Raw genomic sequence first — 18,170 nt, 5'->3', positions numbered from 1 at the left:
CCAAAATCGCAAAAATCCCCTCAAAAATTCCCCATGGAATCCCAAAAATCCCACCTGGAATCCCAAAAATCCCCTCCAAAATCCCACCTGGAGTTCCTAAAATTCCAAAAATCCTCCTGAACCTCCCCCCTGGAACCCCCAAAAATCCTCTCAAAAATCCACCTGGAATCCCCAAAATCCCCTTCAAAATCCCACCAGAATCCCAAAAATCCCCTCGAAATTCCCACCTGGAATCCCCAAAAATCCCCCCAAAGTTCCCAAAATCCCAAAAATCCCCACAAAAATCCCACCTGGATTCCCCAAAATCCCCTTTCAAAATCCCACCTGCAGTTCCCAAAATCCCAAAAGTTTCCTCGAAAATCCCCCCTGGAATCCCCAAAATCTCAAAAATCCCCTTCCAAAATCCCACCTGGAGTTCCTAAAATCCCAAAAATCCCATCCCCACAAAAATCCCACCTGGAATCCCAAAAATCCCCTTGAAAATTCCCACCTGGAATCCCCAAAATCCCAAAAATCCCCTCCCAAGTTCCCAAAATCCCAAAAATCCCCCTGAAAATCCCACCTGGAATCCCCAAAATCCCACCTGGAATCCCCAAAATCCCAAAAACTCCCTCAAAAATCCCACCCGGAATCCCCAGAATCCCCTTGAAAATCCCAAAAATCCCCCCCGGAACCCCCAAAATCCCCTTCCAAAATCCCCCCAGGAATCCCCAAAGTCCTGAAAATCCCCCCTGGAGTTCCCAAACCCCCAAAATCCCCCCAGGAACCCCAAACCCCCCAGAATTCCCGCATTCCCCCCTTTGGCGCCCTCACCTCGCTGCTGCCGCCGCCGGGCTCCAGCTCCTCCTCGGGCCCGATGATCTGGGGCCGCCCCGAGCCCTGAGCCCACAGAGCCACAGAAACCGGGGTTGGCCCGGGAACGACCCCAGGGGAACACGGGAGGTTGGGATTTTTTGGGGGTTTTTTGGGTGTTTTTGGGGATTTTTTTTGGGATTTTTTTCGGGATTTTTTGGGGATGTTATGGGATTTTTTTGGGTTTTTTTGGGGACTTTTTGGGGATTTTTTTGGGATTTTTTTGGGGATTTTTGGGGGTTTTTCGGGGATTTTTTTGGGGATTTTTTTGGGGATTTTTTTGGGATTTTTTGGGGATTTTTGGGATTTGTTTGGGGATTTTTTTTATTTTTTGGGATTTTTGGGATTTTTTTTTGAGTTTTTCGGGGATTTTTTTGGGGATTTTGTGGGGGATTTTCTTAGGATTTTTTGGGATTTTTTGGGGGATTTTTGGGAATTTCTTTGGGATTTTTTGGGGGTTTTTTTGGATTTTTTGGGGGTTTTTGGGGATTTTTGGGGTGGTTTTTTTTTTTGCATTTTCTTGGGATTTTTGGGGGATTTTTTGGGGATTTTTTTGGGATTTTTTGGGGGGATATTTTTTATTTTTGGGGATTTTTTGGGGATTTTTTGGGGGGGGATTTTTTGGGGATTTTTTGGGGATTTTTTGGGGTTTTTTGGGGTTTTTTGGGGATTTTTTTGGGGATTTTTGGGGGGTTTTTTGAATTTTTTTTTTGTTGTTTTCGGGGTTTTTTGGGGATGTTTTGGGGATTTTTTTGGGGATTTGTTGGGATTCTTTTGGGATTTTTGGGGGATTTTTGGGGGATTTTTGGGGATTTTTGGGGATTTTTTGTGGGATTTTTTGTGGATTTTTTTGGGGATTTATTTTTTGGTTTTGGGGGATTTTTTTATTTTTTGGGATTTTTGGGGATTTTTTTGGGGGATTTTTTTGATTTTTTGGGTTTTTCAGGCTCACCGGGTCCGAGGGCAGGCGGGAGCCGAGCACGGGGGAGCTCCGGGGGCTGCCGGGCTGGGAGGGGCCGGAATTCCGGGAGAGCTGGAATGAGAATTTGGGAATTTGGGAATTTGGGATCAGCACCCAAAAACCCCCGGGGGGACCCCAAATCCTGGGGGGAGAATTTCCAACCTCTCCTGGAATTCTCCTCCTTTTTCCCAAACTTTTCATGGAGTTTTTCCCAGAATTTCCATCTCCTTTCCCCACATTTCTCCTGGAATTATTTCCCCCTTTTTCCTCGATTTTCCCCCCACTTTTCCTGGATTTTCCCAAACTCTTCCCTGCCCTTTTTCTTGGATTTTCCCCAGAATTTTCCCAGATTTTTTCCCATTTTTTTTCCCGGATTTTCCCCACATTTTTCCCATATTTTTTCCCAGAATTCCCCCGTATTCTTTCCTGGATTTTTCCCAGAATTTTCCCCAGATTTTTCTTGGATTTTTCCTGGGATTTTCCCTGCCCTTTTCCCAGATTTTTTCCGGATTTTTCCCATAATTTTCCCTGGATTTCCCCAAGTTTTTTCCCAGATTTTTTCCCGTGTTTTTCCCGGATTTAGCCCCGAAGTTTCCTGGGCTTTTCCCATATTTTTTCCCAGATTTTCCCTGGATTTTTCCCGTATTTTTCCCCAGATTTTTCCCACATTTTCCCCGGATTTTCCCATATTTTTTCCCAGACTTTTCCCACATTTTCCCCCTGTTTTTCCCATATTTTTTCCCAGATTTTCCCCATGTTTTCCCCCTGTTTTTCCCGTATTTCTCCCCATATTTTCCCTGTTTTTTTCCCAGATTTTCCCTGGATTTTTCCCGTATTTTTTCCCAGATTTTTCCCACGTTTTCCCCCTGTTTTTCCCGTATTTTTCCCCAGATTTTCCCCATATTTTCACCGGGGTTTTCCCAGATTTTCCCTGGATTTTTCCCATATTTTTTCCCAGATTTTTCCCACATTTTCCCCCTGTTTTTCCCATATTTTTTCCCGTATTTTTTCCCACGTTTTCCCCCTGTTTTTCCCGTATTTTTTCCCAGATTTTCCCCATATTTTCCCCGGTTTTTTCCCAGATTTTCCCTGGATTTTTCCCGTATTTTTTCCCAGATTTTTCCCACACTTTCCCCCTGTTTTTCCCATATTTTTTTCCCAGATTTTCCCCATATTTTCCCCGGTTTTTTCCCAGATTTCCCCTGGATTTTTCCCGTATTTTTTCCCAGATTTTTCCCCCTGTTTTTCCCGTATTTTTTCCCAGATTTTTCCCACATTTTCCCCCTGTTTTTCCCGTATTTTTTCCCAGATTTTCCCCATATTTTCCCCGGTTTTTTCCCAGATTTCCCCTGGATTTTTCCCGTATTTTTTCCCAGATTTTTCCCCCTGTTTTTCCCGTATTTTTTCCCAGATTTTTCCCACATTTTCCCCCTGTTTTTCCCGTATTTTTTCCCAGATTTTCCCCATATTTTCCCCGGTTTTTTCCCAGATTTTCCCTGGATTTTTCCCGTATTTTTTCCCAGATTTTTCCCCCTGTTTTTCCCGTATTTTTTCCCAGATTTTTCCCACATTTTCCCCCTGTTTTTCCCGTATTTTTTCCCAGATTTTCCCCATATTTTCCCCGGTTTTTTCCCAGATTTTCCCTGGATTTTTCCCGTATTTTTTCCCAGATTTTTCCCACATTTTCCCCCTGTTTTTCCCGTATTTTTTCCCAGATTTTTCCCACATTTTTTCCCAGATTTTTCCCACATTTTCCCCCTGTTTTTCCCATATTTTTTCCCATATTTTCCCCCACATTTTCCCCCTGTTTTTCCCATATTTTCCCCCACATTTTCCCCCTGTTTTTCCCATATTTTTTCCCATATTTTCCCTGGATTTTTCCCGTATTTTTTCCCAGATTTTCCCATATTTTTTCCCAGATTTTCCCACATTTTCCCCCTGTTTTCCCCATATTTTTCCCCACATTTTCCCCCTGTTTTCCCCACATTTTCCCCCTCTTTTCCCCGTGTTTTCCCTCACCTCCGGCTCCTCGGGCCCCTCCTGGCCGTTCCCGTCCTGGGGGTCCCTGGGGCGGCGCCCCCGGGGCTGGGGGGACCCCTCTGGGGGCCGGGGGGGGCCCCAATCCTGGGAACGGGAGCGGGGTCAGGGAACGGGGTCAGGGAACGGGGTCAGGGAACGGCTCCCCCCGAGCCCCCCGAACCCCCCGAGCCCCCCGGGCCCCCCAGCCCCAGCTCTGCCCTTTGGGAAAAGCGAAATTCCCGGGAAACGCCGGGAAGGGCTCAGGGCCCAACCCGAGATCATTCCCGGGATTGTCCCTGGAATTCCCAGATTTATTCTTGCATCTATTCCCAGACTCATTCCAGGATTTTCTCCCTGGATTTATTCCCAGGATCATCCCCAGGATTATTCCTGCATTTATTCCCAGAATCCCTGGATTTATTCCTGGATCCTTCCTGTGTTTATTCCCAGGACAATTCCCATATTCATTCCCAGGATTCCCAGATTCATTCCTGGATTCATTCCCAGATCACTCCTGGATTTTTATTCCCAGATCATTTCCACATTCGCTCCCAGATTGATTCCCGGATCATTCCCAGAATCTATCTCATGATAATTCCCAGATCATTCCTGGATTATTCCCAGAATCATTCCCACATTCATTCCCGGATCATTCCCACATCCATTCCCAGGATCACTCCCAGACATTTCCCTGCACATTCCCATATCCATTCCCAGATCCATTCCTGCACATCCATTCCCAGGATAATTCCCAGATATTCTCCCACACATCCCCATATTCATCCCTGATTTTTTCCCTGTGCATCCCCACATCCATCCCGGTCCATTCTGGACATTCCCAGATCCATTCCCGGATCATTCCTGGATCATTCCCGGGTATTTTCCCGGATCATTCCCGGACCATTCCTGCATCCATTCCTGTACACATTCCCAGATCCATTCCTGGGTCATTCCTGGATATTTTCTCAGAATTCCCATATTCATTCCCGGGTATTTTCCCGGATCATCCCCGTGTCATTCCCAGGACCATTCCCGGACCATTCCTGCATCCATTCCTGTACACATTCCCACATCCATTCCTGTACATTCCCGTATCATTCCTGGATATTTTCTCAGAATTCCCACATTCATTCCTGGATATTTTCTCAGAATTCCCATATTCATTGCTGGGTATTTTCCCGGATCATCCCCGTGTCATTCCCAGGATCATTCCCGGGTATTTTCCTGCACATTCCCAGACCATTCCCAGTTATTCTCCTGTACATTCCCGGACCATTCCCGGTTATTTTCCCGGATTATTCCCGGATCATTCCCGGTTATTTTCCCGCACATTCCCGGATCATTCCCGGTTATTTTCCCGCACATTCCCGTGTATTTCCCGTCCCGTTCCGTACCGGGGCCGTCCCCCGCGTTTCCTGCAGCACCTTCAGCTGCAGTTGGCTCAGCCGGACCCACCCCGCACATTCCCGGACCATTCCCGGTTATTTTCCCGGATCATTCCCGGTTATTTTCCCGGATTTTTCCCGGATTATTCCCGGGTCATTCCCGTGTATTTCCCGTCCCGTTCCGTACCGGGGCCGTCCCCCGCGTTTCCTGCAGCACCTTCAGCTGCAGTTGGCTCAGCCGGACCCACCCCGCACATTCCCGGTTATTTTCCCGGATTTTTCCCGGTTATTTTCCCGCACATTCCCGTTCCGTACCGGGGCCGTCCCCCTGGTCTCCTGCAGCACCTTCAGCTGCAGTTGGCTCAGCCGGACCCACCCCGCACATTCCCGGACCATTCCCAGTTATTTTCCCGGGTCATTCCCGTCCCGCTCCGTACCGGGGCCGTCCCCCGCGTTTCCTGCAGCACCTTCAGCTGCAGTTGGCTCAGCCGGACCCACCCCGCACATTCCCTGATCATTCCCGGTTATTTTCCCGCACATTCCCGGTATTTTCCCGCACATTCCCGGTTATTTTCCCACACATTCCCGGTATTTTCCCGCACATTCCCGGTATTTTCCCGCACATTCCCGCTCCGTACCGGGGCTGTCCCCCTGGTTTCCTGCAGCACCTTCAGCTGCAGTTGGCTCAGCCGCCGCCGCGCCCCCTCCAGCTGCTCCTCCAGCGCCGCGCCCGCCCCCGGCTGCCGCTGCAGCAGCTCCTGGAAACGCTGGGGGACAGAGAGAGAGAGACCGGGAATCGCGGCGGGGTTCCGGGGGAAACAGCCCAGAAACAGCCCAGAAACAGCCCGGAAACAGCCCCGAAACAGCCCCAAAAACAGCCCCGAAACAGCCCCGAAACAGCCCGGAAACAGCCCCGAAACAGCCCAAAACCAGCTCAAAAACACACAGGGAATCCTGACAGGGTTCCCAGGGAAAACAGCCCAGAAACACACAGGGAATTCCCAGAGAAACACGAGAAAACAGCCCAAAAGCAGACAGGGAATTATGGCAGGGTTCCCAGGGAAAACAGCCCAAAAGCAGACAGGGAATTCCAGCAGGGTTCACGGAGAAACAGCCCCAAAACAGCCCAAAACAGCCCAAAACAGCCCAAAAGCAGACAGGGAATTCCAGCAGGGTTCCCAGGGAAATCCGGGAAGAAACACAAAAACCAGACAGGGAATTCTGACAGTGCTCCGAGGGAAAACAGCCCAAAGCCAGAGAGGGAATTCCCAGCAGCATTCCCAGGGAAACCCAGGAAAACACCCAAAAAATAAAAATTAAAAAAAAAACTCCAGAGAAATCAAAAGGAATTCCCAGCCTGGCAGCTCCAGGGATTGAGGGATGGGGTCAGAGGGGTTTTCCTGGGATTTTCCCGGGGTTTTCCGGGAGAAGCAGAAAAAAAAGAGGAGGAAAAGCAAGGGAAAAAGTGGGAAAACGGGAAAGGTGGCAGTACCTGGAACTCGGCCTCCTCCTGGCGCAGCATGTTGCGCAGGATCTGCGCCGCGTGCTTCTGCACCTCGGGGTCCTGCGGGGCCGGGGCGCGGGGTAACGGCAACGGGGCATGGTGGGGATAACGGGGATAACGGGAATGACAGCGGGAATAATGGGAATAACAAGGGGAATAATGGGAATAACGGGAATGAGCAGGTTGGGATCCCCTCAGGAAATTCTGGGATCTCCTGGGGGAGTTCTGGGGTCATTTCAGGGAATTTTGAGTTCCCCTCTGGAATCCCAGTGTCCCCTCACAACCCCAGTCGGTGTCCCCCCAGTTCCGGTCCCCCTGCAGTTCCGGTCCCCCCTACAATCCCGCTCCCCCCCACAACCCCGGTCGGTTCCCCCCAGTTCCGGTCCCCCCCACAATCCCGGTCCCCCCCACAATCCCGGTCCCCCCCATAATCCCGGTGTCCCCCCACAATCCCGGTGTCCCCCCACAATCCCGGTGCCCCCCACAACCCCGGTCGGTGTCCCCTCACAATCCCGCTCCCTCCCACAATCCCGGTTGGTCCCCCCACAATCCCGGTGCCCCCCACAATCCCGGTGTCCCCCCCACAATCCCGGTTGGTCCCCCCCAGTTCCGGTCCCCCCACAATCCCAGTGCCCCCCATAATCCCGGTGTCCCCCCCATAATCCCGGTGTCCCCCCCCTCAACCCCGGTTGGTCCCCCCCAGTTCCGGTCCCCCCCCAATCCGCTCCCCCCCACAACCGCGGTCGGTGTCCCCGCAGTTCCGCCCCCGCCCGCCGGTGCCTCACCTGCAGGGGCCGGGGCTCGGTGATGCGCTGGGGGGGCGCCGGGGGAGCCCCCGCGGGCTCGGGCTCGGGCTCGGGCCGGGACCCCGGGGCGGCTCCGGCTCCGGGCGGGGACCCCAGCAGGGTCAGCGCCACGTAGGCACCGGCTGGGGACGGAACGGGCACGGGATGGCGGGGGAACGGCGGGGAGAGCGGGGAATGTGAGGGGGGATTGGGGGGAATCCACAGGGAAAACTCCAGGGAAAGTCTGGGGCTGGAAATTCCAGAATTCCCGAAGGATGGAAAACGTCCCCCCACCCTCGCCCAGCTCCGTGTTCTCCCAGGGAACGGGAGCGGAATTTCAGGAACTCACACTTGATCAACTTCACCACCTCCAGGTGGGAGCTGTTGCTCACCATCGTGCCGTTCACCTGCAAGGGCCGGGAAAGGGCTGGGAAACGGGAATTTACCCAAAAATCCCCCGGGAATGTGGGAAAAGGCTGGGAAACGGGAATTTACCCCGGGAATGTGGAAAAGGGATGGAAAATGGGAATTTATCCAAAAATTCCCCGGGAATTTGGGAAAAGGGATGGGAAACGGGAATTTACCCAAAAATTCCCCGGGAATGTGGGAAAAGGGAATTTACCCAAAAATTCCCTGGGAATTTGGGAAAGGGCTGGGAAACGGGAATTTACCCCAGGAATGTGGGAAAGGGCTGCGAAATGGGAATTTACCCAAAAATTCCCCGGGAATGTGGGAAAGGCTGGGAAACGGGAATTTACCCAAAAATTCCCCGGGAATGTGGGCAAGGGCTGGGAATTGGGAATTTCCCCGGAATCGGGAATGCCCCGTGTCCGGGATCGCCCACCTTGAGGATGCGGTCGCCCTCCTGCACGCCGGCCCTCATGGCAGCCCCACCTGAGCACAGCAGGGTCAGGGCAGCCCCCGGGCGATTCCGGAACCTTCCAGGGGGCTCCGCACCCCCCCGGCCCCCAAAACCCCCCCAAAATGGGACACTTCCCAAGGAAAACCCCGCAGTTCTCCCACATTTTCCCCACAGTTCTCCCACATTTTTGTGCCATTTTTCCCCCCATTTTTCTCCCCCCAGCTGAGGATGGGGATGGATGAGGGGCCCCCTGGGGATTGTCCAGACTGTCCAGCCCTCTGTCCACCCCAGTGTCCAGCTGTGTTCACCCCATGTCCATCCCTATGTCCATCCCTGTGTCCATCCTTGTGTCCATCCCCATTTCCATCCCTATGTCCACCCCGTGTCCATTCCCGTCTCCACTGTGTCCATCCCTGTCCATTCCAGTGTCCATCCCCATGTCCAGCTGTGTCCACCCTGTGCCCAGCCATGTCCATCCCCGTGTCCATCCCTATGCCCAGCCATGTCCATCCCCGTGTCCAGCAGTGTCCATCCCCATGTCCATCCCTATGTCCACCCTGTGTCCATCCCTATGTCCACCCCATGTCCATCACCGTGCCCAGCCGTGTCCACCCTGTGCCCAGCCGTGTCCATCCCGCGCCCACCCCCGTGCCGGTCAGTGTCCATCAGTGCCCACCCCAGTGCCCACCCCGTGTCCATCCCCGTGCCGGTCAGTGTCCATCCCGTGCCCACCCCCGTGCCGGTCAGTGTCCATCAGTGCCCATCCCAGTGCCCATCCCAGTGTCCATCCCCGTGTCCATCAGTGCCCACCCCCGTGCCGGTCAGTGTCCATCCCAGTGTCCATCCCCGTGTCCACCCCCGTGTCCATCCCCATGTCCACCCCTGTGTCCATCCCCGCACGCACCGGGCCGCACGGACTGCACCAGCACCACGCGGTCGCCGCTGACGGTGAAGCCGAAGCCATGCTGGTCCCGCTGGATGATCACGCAGCGCTGCACCAGCCCTGCCGCCGGCACGGACGGACGGACAGGGACACACGGACAGGGACACACGGACACGGACAGGGACACACGGACACACGGACACACGGACAGACAGACACAGGGACACACGGACAGACAGACACAGGGACACACGGACAGACAGAGGGACAGCAGCGAGAGCAGGCAGTGAGGCTCCGCACTCCGGGTGCCCCAGGGCCTGCAGGGCCTCGGGGTCACTGCCCAGCCCCGGCCACCGGGGCCTGCTGTCCACTCTGACCCCGTGGTCACTGTCCAGCCCTGACCCCATGGTCACTGCCCAGCCCTGACCCCATGGTCACTGTCCACTCTGACCCCACGGACACTGCCCAGCCCTGACCCCACTGAGTGCCCACTGAGTGCCCGCAGAGTGACCCCGGAGTGACCCCAGAGTGACCCCGGAGTGACCCCTGTGTGACCCCAGAGTGACCATGAGTGGCCATGAGTGACCATGAGTGCCCATGGGTGACCCCGGAGTGCCTGTGAGTGCCCATGAGTGACCCCAGAATGCCCATGAGTGCCCATGAGTGCCCATGGGTGCCCATGAGTGACCCCAAGTGACCATGGGTGACCACGAGTGACCATGAGTGACCACGAGTGACCATTCCCACCTGCGCTGTCGCCGCTGTCCGGGGCTGGCCGGGGGTGTCCGGGCGATCTCGAGGGGGCCTCGAGGGACGGGGGGAGGCTGCTCAACCTGGGGGGATGGGAATGGACACAGTGACCGCTGGGCAGCGCCAGGACAGACAGAGTGACCGCTGGGCAGCACCAGGACAGACAGACAGAGTGACCGCTGGGCAGCCAGGACAGACAGAGTGACCGCTGGGCACTGCCAGGCCAGACAGACAGAGTGACCGCTGGGCAGCCAGGACAGAGTGACCGCTGGGCAGCGCCAGGACAGACAGAGTGACCGCTGGGCAGCGCCAGGACAGACGGACAGAGTGACCGCTGGGCACTGCCAGGACAGACGGACAGAGTGACCGCTGGGCAGCCAGGACAGAGTGACCGCTGGGCACAGCCAGGACAGACGGACAGAGTGACCGCTGGGCAGCCAGGACAGAGTGACCGCTGGGCAGCCAGGACAGACGGACAGAGTGACCGCTGGGCAGCCAGGACAGACAGACAGAGTGACCGCTGGGCAGCCAGGACAGACAGAGTGACCGCTGGGCAGCGCCAGGACAGAGTGACCGCTGGGCAGCCAGGACAGAGTGACCGCTGGGCAGCGCCAGGACAGAGTGACCGCTGGGCAGCGCCAGGACAGAGTGACCGCTGGGCAGCCAGGACAGAGTGACCGCTGGGCAGCCAGGACAGACGGACAGAGTGACCGCTGGGCAGCGCCAGGACAGACGGACACAACCCAGGACAGACGGACACGGCCCCCGGGCACCGCCAGGACAGCCGGGGCTTAACCAGGCTATAAAAAACTCGTTTAATTCGGCTTAATTAAAGCTCCTTAATTGCCTCGGGGGCGGCCCGGCCGCGGCCGTTCCCACAGTAATTCCCACAGCAAAAATTCATTCCCACAACAATTCCCAAAATTCCCAAAATTCCCAAAATTCCCAAAATTCCCGGGGCGCCTCCGGAGGGACCCCAGCCCTGCCCACCCCTCCTGGCTCCCCAAAAATCCAAAATTCCCCAAAAATCCGGAGCTTGGAATGGGCAGAAATTCCCTTTTCCCACCATTTCTGCCCACTGGGTTCCTTCCCACAGCTGGAAAATCCCCCAAAACCTGGGATGAACCACACGGAAAGCAGGAAAAATGGGGAAAATTCCGATTTTCCAGCATTTCTGACCCCTCCGTTCCCTCACACCGAGGTTTTCCAAGGAAAACCGGAATTCCAGGGGAACAGGGGGGACCTGGAGGGTTCTTCCCATAAAATTCCCAAGCGTTTTTATTGGGAATCCCGAAATTCCCAGATTTTCCCTCAATCCCAACCTCCTCCAAGCTTTATTTTGGGGTCTGGGAATCCCAAAAGGAGCCAGAATTCCCAAAATCCCCTCAATTTTTCACATAAAAAAATTCCCAAATTTCCAACCTCAACAGGGAACGGGAATTCCGTCCCTGCCATTCCCAAATCCACGAAAACCCCCAGGGGAAAATTTTTTAATTTTTATATTTATATTTATATTTTAATTTTTATATTAATTTATATAATTAAATTTTTTAATTTTTATATTTTTATATTTATATTTTTATATTTATATTAAATATAAAAATATTAAATATTTTTATATTTAATTTTATAAATTTTTTTTAAAATATTTTTATTTTTTTATATTTTTATATTTTTTTATTTTTTCCCCCCGCATTGCGAGGGAGGAATTCCAGGGTTCGGGATTTTCTCTGGATTTGCAACATTTTGGTTTTTCCCTCGCTGCCAAACCCGGGGGCTGCGGCTCCGCTGCCCTGCCCGCAAAAACAACAGGGAAAACACAGAAAAATCGGGATTTTCCCCATTTTCCATGCTCCGAACCCCGCGCTGCCCCACCCCTCCGGGCGCTTTTCCAGCTGGGAATCCAAAATTTTTATGGGAAGGAACCCAGTGGGGAGAAATGTTGGAAAATTGGATTTTTCCCCCCATTTTTCCTTTTTTAAATGTGGTTTTTCCCCAAATTTTGGTGGATTTTCCAACCGGGAATTCCGATTCCAATGTGGGAAGGAACCCAGGGGTCAGAAATGTTGGGAAATGGGAAATTTCCCCCCATTTTTCCTGCTTTAAATGTGGTTTTTTCCAGGTTTCCATGGGATTTTCCAGCCGGCAATTCCAATCCTTCTTTAGGTAGGAAGCCATTGGTCAGAAATGCTGGAAAATGGGAAATTTTCCCCCATTTTTCCTGCTTTAAACGTGGTTTTTTTTCCAGGTTTCCATGGGATTTTCCAGCTGGCAATTCCAACCCTGATTTAGGTAGGAAGCCATTGCTCAGAAAAGTTGGGAAATGGGAAATTTCCCCCCATTTTTCCTGCTTTAAATGTGGTTTATCCCAGATTTTGGTGGATTTTCCCATTGGGAATTCCAATTTCATTGTGGGAAAGAACCCGGTGGGCAGAAATGTTGGAAAATTGGAATTTTCCCCATTTTTTCCTATTTTAAACGTGGTTTATCCTGAATTTCCATGGGATTTTCCAGCTGGGAATTCCAATCCTGTTTTAGGGTAGGAAGCCAGTGGTCAGAAATGTTGGGAAAAGGGAATTTTTCCCGTTTTTCCTATTTCAAACGTGGTTTATCCCAGGTTTCCGTGGGATTTTCCAGCTGGGAAGGGCAGAAATGTTGGGAAATTGGAATTTTCCCCATTTTTCCTATTTCAAACTTTCCTATTTTTCCTATTTCAAATTTTCCTATTCCACTGGGAATTCCAATCCTGTTTTAGGGTAGGAAGCCAGTGGTCAGAAATCTTGGGAAAAGGGAATTTTCCCCATTTTTCCTATTTTAAATATGGTTTTTCCCAGGTTTCCATAGGATTCCAATCCTGTTTTACGTGGGAACCCACCGACCAGGAATGTTGGAAAACAGGAATTTTTTCCATATTTTTCCTGCTTTCAACTCAGGTTTATCCCGGTTTTCCGTGGGATTTTCCATGGAACCCCAAAGGCTTTTTTGGGAAGGGATCCCAGTGCCCGGATTTTTTCCCATTTTTCCATTTTTCAATGTGGTTTCTCCCAGATTTTGGTGGATTTTCCACCTGGGAATCCCAGAGTTTTTTTGGGAAGGGATCCCAGCGCCCCCGGATGTTGGAAATTGGGGATTTTTCCCCCATTTTCGCAGCCGGTTTTTGTGGTTTTGTTTTTCCGGGAATTCTGCGTGGGAATGGCGCCGGAAGCTGCTCCCGGCCGGGTAATGATTAACGTAACGATTGATTAACGTAATGATTGATTAACGTTAATGATTAACGGGAGCCACTCCTGGAAAAGCAAAAACCGGGAAGGACGAGCGGGAATTCCCAACCCCGGAATTCCTGCCCCAAGGGAACAACAGCATTTACCCTGAAATCCCAAATAATCCTGGCCAGAAAATCCTGGAATTCTATGGGATGGGAAAGATCCTTAAATCCCAAAAAATCCCACCCTGATCTCGATAAAATCTAGGATTTATCCCTGAAATCCCAAATCATCCAACCAATAAATGCAGGAATTCTTTGGGATGGAAAAGATCCTTAAATCCCAAAAAAATCCCACCCTGATCTCGATAAAATCCAGGATTTATCCCTGAAATCCCAAATAAAACAGCCCATAAATCCTGGAATTCTTTGGGATGGAAAAGATCCTTAAATCCCAAAAAATCCCACCCTGATCTCGATAAAATCCAGGATTTATCCCTGAAATCCCAAATGAAACAGCCCATAAATCCTGGAATTCTTTGGGATGGAAAAGACCCATAAATCCCAAAAATTCCAGATTTCGATTCCGATCCCAGGGATGGAAACCCATGGGATAAAATCCAGGAATCCCAAATAAAACAGCCCATAAATCCTGGAATTCTATGGGATGGAAAAAATCCTTAAATCCCAAAAAATCCCACCCTGATCTCGATAAAATCCAGGATTTATCCCTGAAATCCCAAATCATCCAACCAATAAATCCAGGAATTCTTTGGGATGGGAAAAGATCCTTAAATCCCCAAAAAATTCCAACCAGATTCCGATTCCAGGGATGGAAACCCATGGGGTAAAATCAAGGATTTATTCCTGAAATCCCAAATAAAACTGGCCAGAAAATCCTGGAATTCTTTGGGATGGAGAAGATCCTTAAATCCCAAAAATTCCAGATTTCGATTCCGATCCCAGGGATGGAAACCCATGGGATAAAATCCAGGAATCCCAAATAAAACAGCCCATAAATCCTGGAATTCTTTGGGATAGGAAAAGATCTTTAAATCTCCAAAAAATCCCACCCAGATTCCGATCCCAGGGATGGAAACCCATGGGATAAAATCAAGGATTTATCCCTGAAATCCCAAATAAACCAGGTCAGAAAATCCTGAAATTCTTTGGGATGGGAAAGACCCTTAAATCCCAAAAAAATCCCACCCTGATCTCGATAAAATCCAGGATTTATCCCTGAAATCCCAAATAAACCAGGTCAGAAAATCCTGGAATTCTTTGGGATGGAAAAGATCCTTAAATCCCAAAAAATCCCACCCTGATCTCGATAAAATCCAGGATTTACCCCTGAAATCCCAAATAAACCAGGTCAGAAAATCCTGGAATTCTTTGGGATGGAAAAGATCCATAAATCCCAAAAATTCCACCCTGATCTCGATAAAATCCAGGATTTATCCCTGAAATCCCAAATCATCCAACCAATAAATCCAGGAATTCTATGGGATGGGAAAGATCCTTAAATCTCAAAAAAATCCCACCCAGATTCCGATTCCAGGGATGGAAACCCATGGGATAAAATCCAGGATTTATCCCTGAAATCCCAAATAATCCAACCGATAAATACTGGAATTCTATGGGATGGAAAAGATCCTTAAATCCTCAAAAATCCCACCCTGATCTCGATCCCAGGGATGGAAATCCATGGGATAAAATCCAGGATTTATCCCTGAAATCCCAAATAAAACAGCCCATAAATCCAGGAATTCTTTGGGATGGGAAAAATCCTTAAATCCAAAAAAAATCCCACCCAGATTCCAACCCCAGGGATGGAAACCCATGGGATAAAATCCAGGATTTATCCCTGAAATCCCAAATAAAACAGCCCATAAATCCTGGAATTCTATGGGATGGAAAAGATCCATAAATCCCCAAAAAAATCCCACCCTGATCTCGGTAAAATCCAGGATTTACCCCTGAAATCCCAAATAAACCAGGCCAGAAAATCCTGGAATTCTTTGGGATGGAAAAGATCCTTAAATCTCCAAAAATCCCACCCTGATCTCGATAAAATCCAGGATTTATCCCTGAAATCCCAAATAAACCAGGCCAGAAAATCCTGGAATTCTTTGGGATGGAAAAGATCCATAAATCCCCAAAAAATCCCACCCGGATTCCGATCCCAGGGATGGAAACCCATGGGATAAAATCCAGGATTTATCCCTGAAATCCCAAATAAACCAGGTCAGAAAATCCTGAAATTCTATGGGATGGGAAAGATCCTTAAATCCTCAAAATTCCCACCCTGATTCCGACCCCAGGGGTGGAAACCCATGGGATAAAATCCAGGATTAATCCCTGAAATCCCAAATAAACCAGGCCAGAAAATCCCGGAATTCTTTGGGATGGGAATGACCCTTAAATCCCAAAAATTCCAGATTTCGATTTCGATCCCAGGGATGGAAACCCATGGGATAAAATCCAGGATTTATCCCTGAAATCCCAAATCATCCAACCAATAAATCCTGGAATTCTTTGGGATGGGAAAGATCCTTAAATCCCCAAAAAATCCCACCCTGATCTCGATAAAATCCAGGATTTATCCCTGAAATCCCAAATAAAACAGCCAGAAAATCCTGGAATTCTATGGGATGGAAAAGACCCTTAAATCCCAAAAATTCCAGATTTCGATTTCGATCCCAGGGATGGAAACCCATGGGATAAAATCCAGGAATCCCAAATAAAACAGCCCATAAATCCTGGAATTCTTTGGGATAGGAAAAGATCCTCAAATCCCAAAAAATCCCACCCTGATCTCGATCCCAGGGATGGAAATCCATGGGATAAAATCCAGGATTTATCCCTGAAATCCCAAATAATCCAGCCCATAAATCCTGGAATTCTTTGGGACGGAAAAGATCCATAAATCCCCAAAAATCCCACCGTAATTCCAATCCCAGACACATTCCCACCATCCCAGGGATTGAAATCCACGGGATAAAATCCAGGAATCCCAAATAATCCAGGCCAGGGAATTCTGGAATTCTTTGGGACTGAAAAAGCAGAAAAAAACCCCGGAATTTGGTGGGAAAACGATCCCAGAAATTCCTGGGATCTGCTTCTCTCCCCGGACCCCAAACTCCTCGTTTTCCCCCCAAATCCGTGTGGGAAATGCCGTGGCTGCAGCGGCGATCCCGACCCAGGAATCCTCAGCAAAATTCCCGAATTTATCCCAGAAAAACCTTCCAGGGTTTATCCCACAAAAATAAATCCCAAATTTGGTTTAAAATGGAGCCAAACAAACAGGAAAAAGCCAATTCCCAGTGAGGGACACTGGAAATATCCCAGAAATCAGAGAGGTTTGGGATATTCCCCCCCCCACGCTCCCAAAATCCTGGAATTTTATCCCAAAACGCTGCAAGGATGGGGTGGGCCCCTCAGAAACCCCAAAATCCCGGAATTTTATCCCAAATTCCCGTCTTTTCCCCCAGGGAATGGGGTGAGGGCCCCAGGACGAGCTGAGCCCCCTCCCAGATCCCCCAAAGCCCCAAAATCCCAGAGTTTCACCCCAAAATCGCAGAATTTCACCCCAAAGCACCGCAGGGACGGGGCAGCAGCTCCACCCTGATCCAAATCCCTTCCTCTGAACCCCCAGAGCCCCAAAATCCCAGATTTTCACCCCAAAATCGCTGCTTTTCCCCCAAGACGTGGGGCGGGAGGTGCAGGCCGGGCTGAGCCCCCTCCCAGAGCCCCAAAATCCCCGAATTTCACCCCAAAACACCCCAAATCCCGGCATTTCCCCCCCAAAACACCCCAGATCCCGGCATTTCCCCCAAAACACCCCAAATCCCGGCATTTCACCCCCAAACACCCCAAATCCCGGCATTTCCCCCAAAACACCCCAAATCCCGGCATTTCACCCCAAATCCCGGCATTTCACCCCCAAATACCCCAAATCCCGGCATTTCCCCCCAAATCCCGGCGTTTCACCCCAAACCCCTGCAGGGACCGGCTGCGGGCTCCAGCACGAGCCGAGCCCCCTCTTACGAGCCCCAAAACCCCCGAATTTCACCCCAAATTCCCGAATTTCACCCCAAAAACCCCCGAATTTCACCCCAAACCGCCGCTCTCCCCCCTCGGAGCAGCCGAGCCCCCTCCCCGCTCCCCGCAGCCCCAAACCCGCCCGATTTCGCCCCAAAGCCGCGTCCCCCCCTCCCCAAGGGCGGAGGGCTCTCCCCCTCAGGCCGAGCCCCGTCCCCTTTTCCCCGCTTTTCCCCCGTTTCCCCGCGGCCCGGGGTCGCCCCTCAGCCCGTACCTGTCCGGGGCCTGCGGAGGCCTCACGCTCATGGTGGAGCTCGGTCAGGGCAGCGCCCGGAGCCGCCGCCCCGCTCCGGCCGGCCCCGCCACCATGCCCGGCCGCGGCGGCTGCGGCGGCGGCCTCGGGGGGGCCCCGAGCGAGCCCCGCGGGGCCCCGAGCGAACCCGCCGGGCTGCGGTTCGGTGCCGGCCCGGCCGAGCGGGGCTCCCCCTGCCGCCCTGCCCTGCCCGCCGCGGGGGCCGGGCTGAGGGAGAGGCCTGGAGGCCGCTCCCAATCCCCGGGCTCGCCCGGCCCCCCGCGCCCGGCACGGCGGGGCAGCGCCCGCGGCGGCTGAGGGGCGGCGGGGAGCGGGCGGGGACGGAGCGGGGGAGGGAGGGAGGGAGCGGGGGGACACGGGGACAGTGCGGGGGACACTGAGTGACCTCGGGGTGTGAGGGGACACTGAGTGACCGCGGGGTGCGGGGGACACTGAGTGACCGCGGGGTGTGAGGGGACACTGAGCGACCGCGGGGTGCGGGAGATAAAGGGGGACACAAGGACGGTGTGGATGTGGGGGTGTGAGGGACAGAGAGTGACCTTGGGGTGCGGGGGACACTGAGTGACCGCGGGGTGTGAGGGGACAGAGAGTGACCGCGAGGTGCGGGGGACAC

General features: G+C 51.9%; 1 protein-coding gene across 1 annotated transcript in view; it reads right to left on the bottom strand.

The window, feature by feature from the left end:
• Nucleotides 1–17,699, bottom strand: part of LOC141725666 (rho guanine nucleotide exchange factor 11-like) — a 49,056-nt gene extending 31,357 nt beyond the window's left edge. Inside the window, exons 1-12 of the mRNA XM_074529635.1 lie at nt 17,519–17,699; nt 9,999–10,084; nt 9,273–9,371; nt 8,351–8,400; nt 7,856–7,913; nt 7,507–7,649; nt 6,710–6,781; nt 5,886–5,984; nt 5,227–5,256; nt 3,833–3,937; nt 1,805–1,885; nt 775–879 (exon numbers count right to left, since the gene is read on the bottom strand). Coding sequence (XP_074385736.1) covers nt 775–879; nt 1,805–1,885; nt 3,833–3,937; nt 5,227–5,256; nt 5,886–5,984; nt 6,710–6,781; nt 7,507–7,649; nt 7,856–7,913; nt 8,351–8,400; nt 9,273–9,371; nt 9,999–10,084; nt 17,519–17,550 — 960 coding nt within the window. The 5' untranslated portion in view covers nt 17,551–17,699. The remainder of the gene's footprint in view (nt 1–774; nt 880–1,804; nt 1,886–3,832; nt 3,938–5,226; nt 5,257–5,885; nt 5,985–6,709; nt 6,782–7,506; nt 7,650–7,855; nt 7,914–8,350; nt 8,401–9,272; nt 9,372–9,998; nt 10,085–17,518) is intronic.
• Nucleotides 17,700–18,170: the final 471 nt, after the last annotated feature.

Source organism: Zonotrichia albicollis, chromosome 30, assembly GCF_047830755.1.
Source record: "Zonotrichia albicollis isolate bZonAlb1 chromosome 30, bZonAlb1.hap1, whole genome shotgun sequence".
NCBI lineage: Eukaryota > Metazoa > Chordata > Aves > Passeriformes > Passerellidae > Zonotrichia > Zonotrichia albicollis.
Note: the sequence above shows the minus strand (reverse complement) of the source record. Positions and strands in the feature narration are given on the sequence as shown.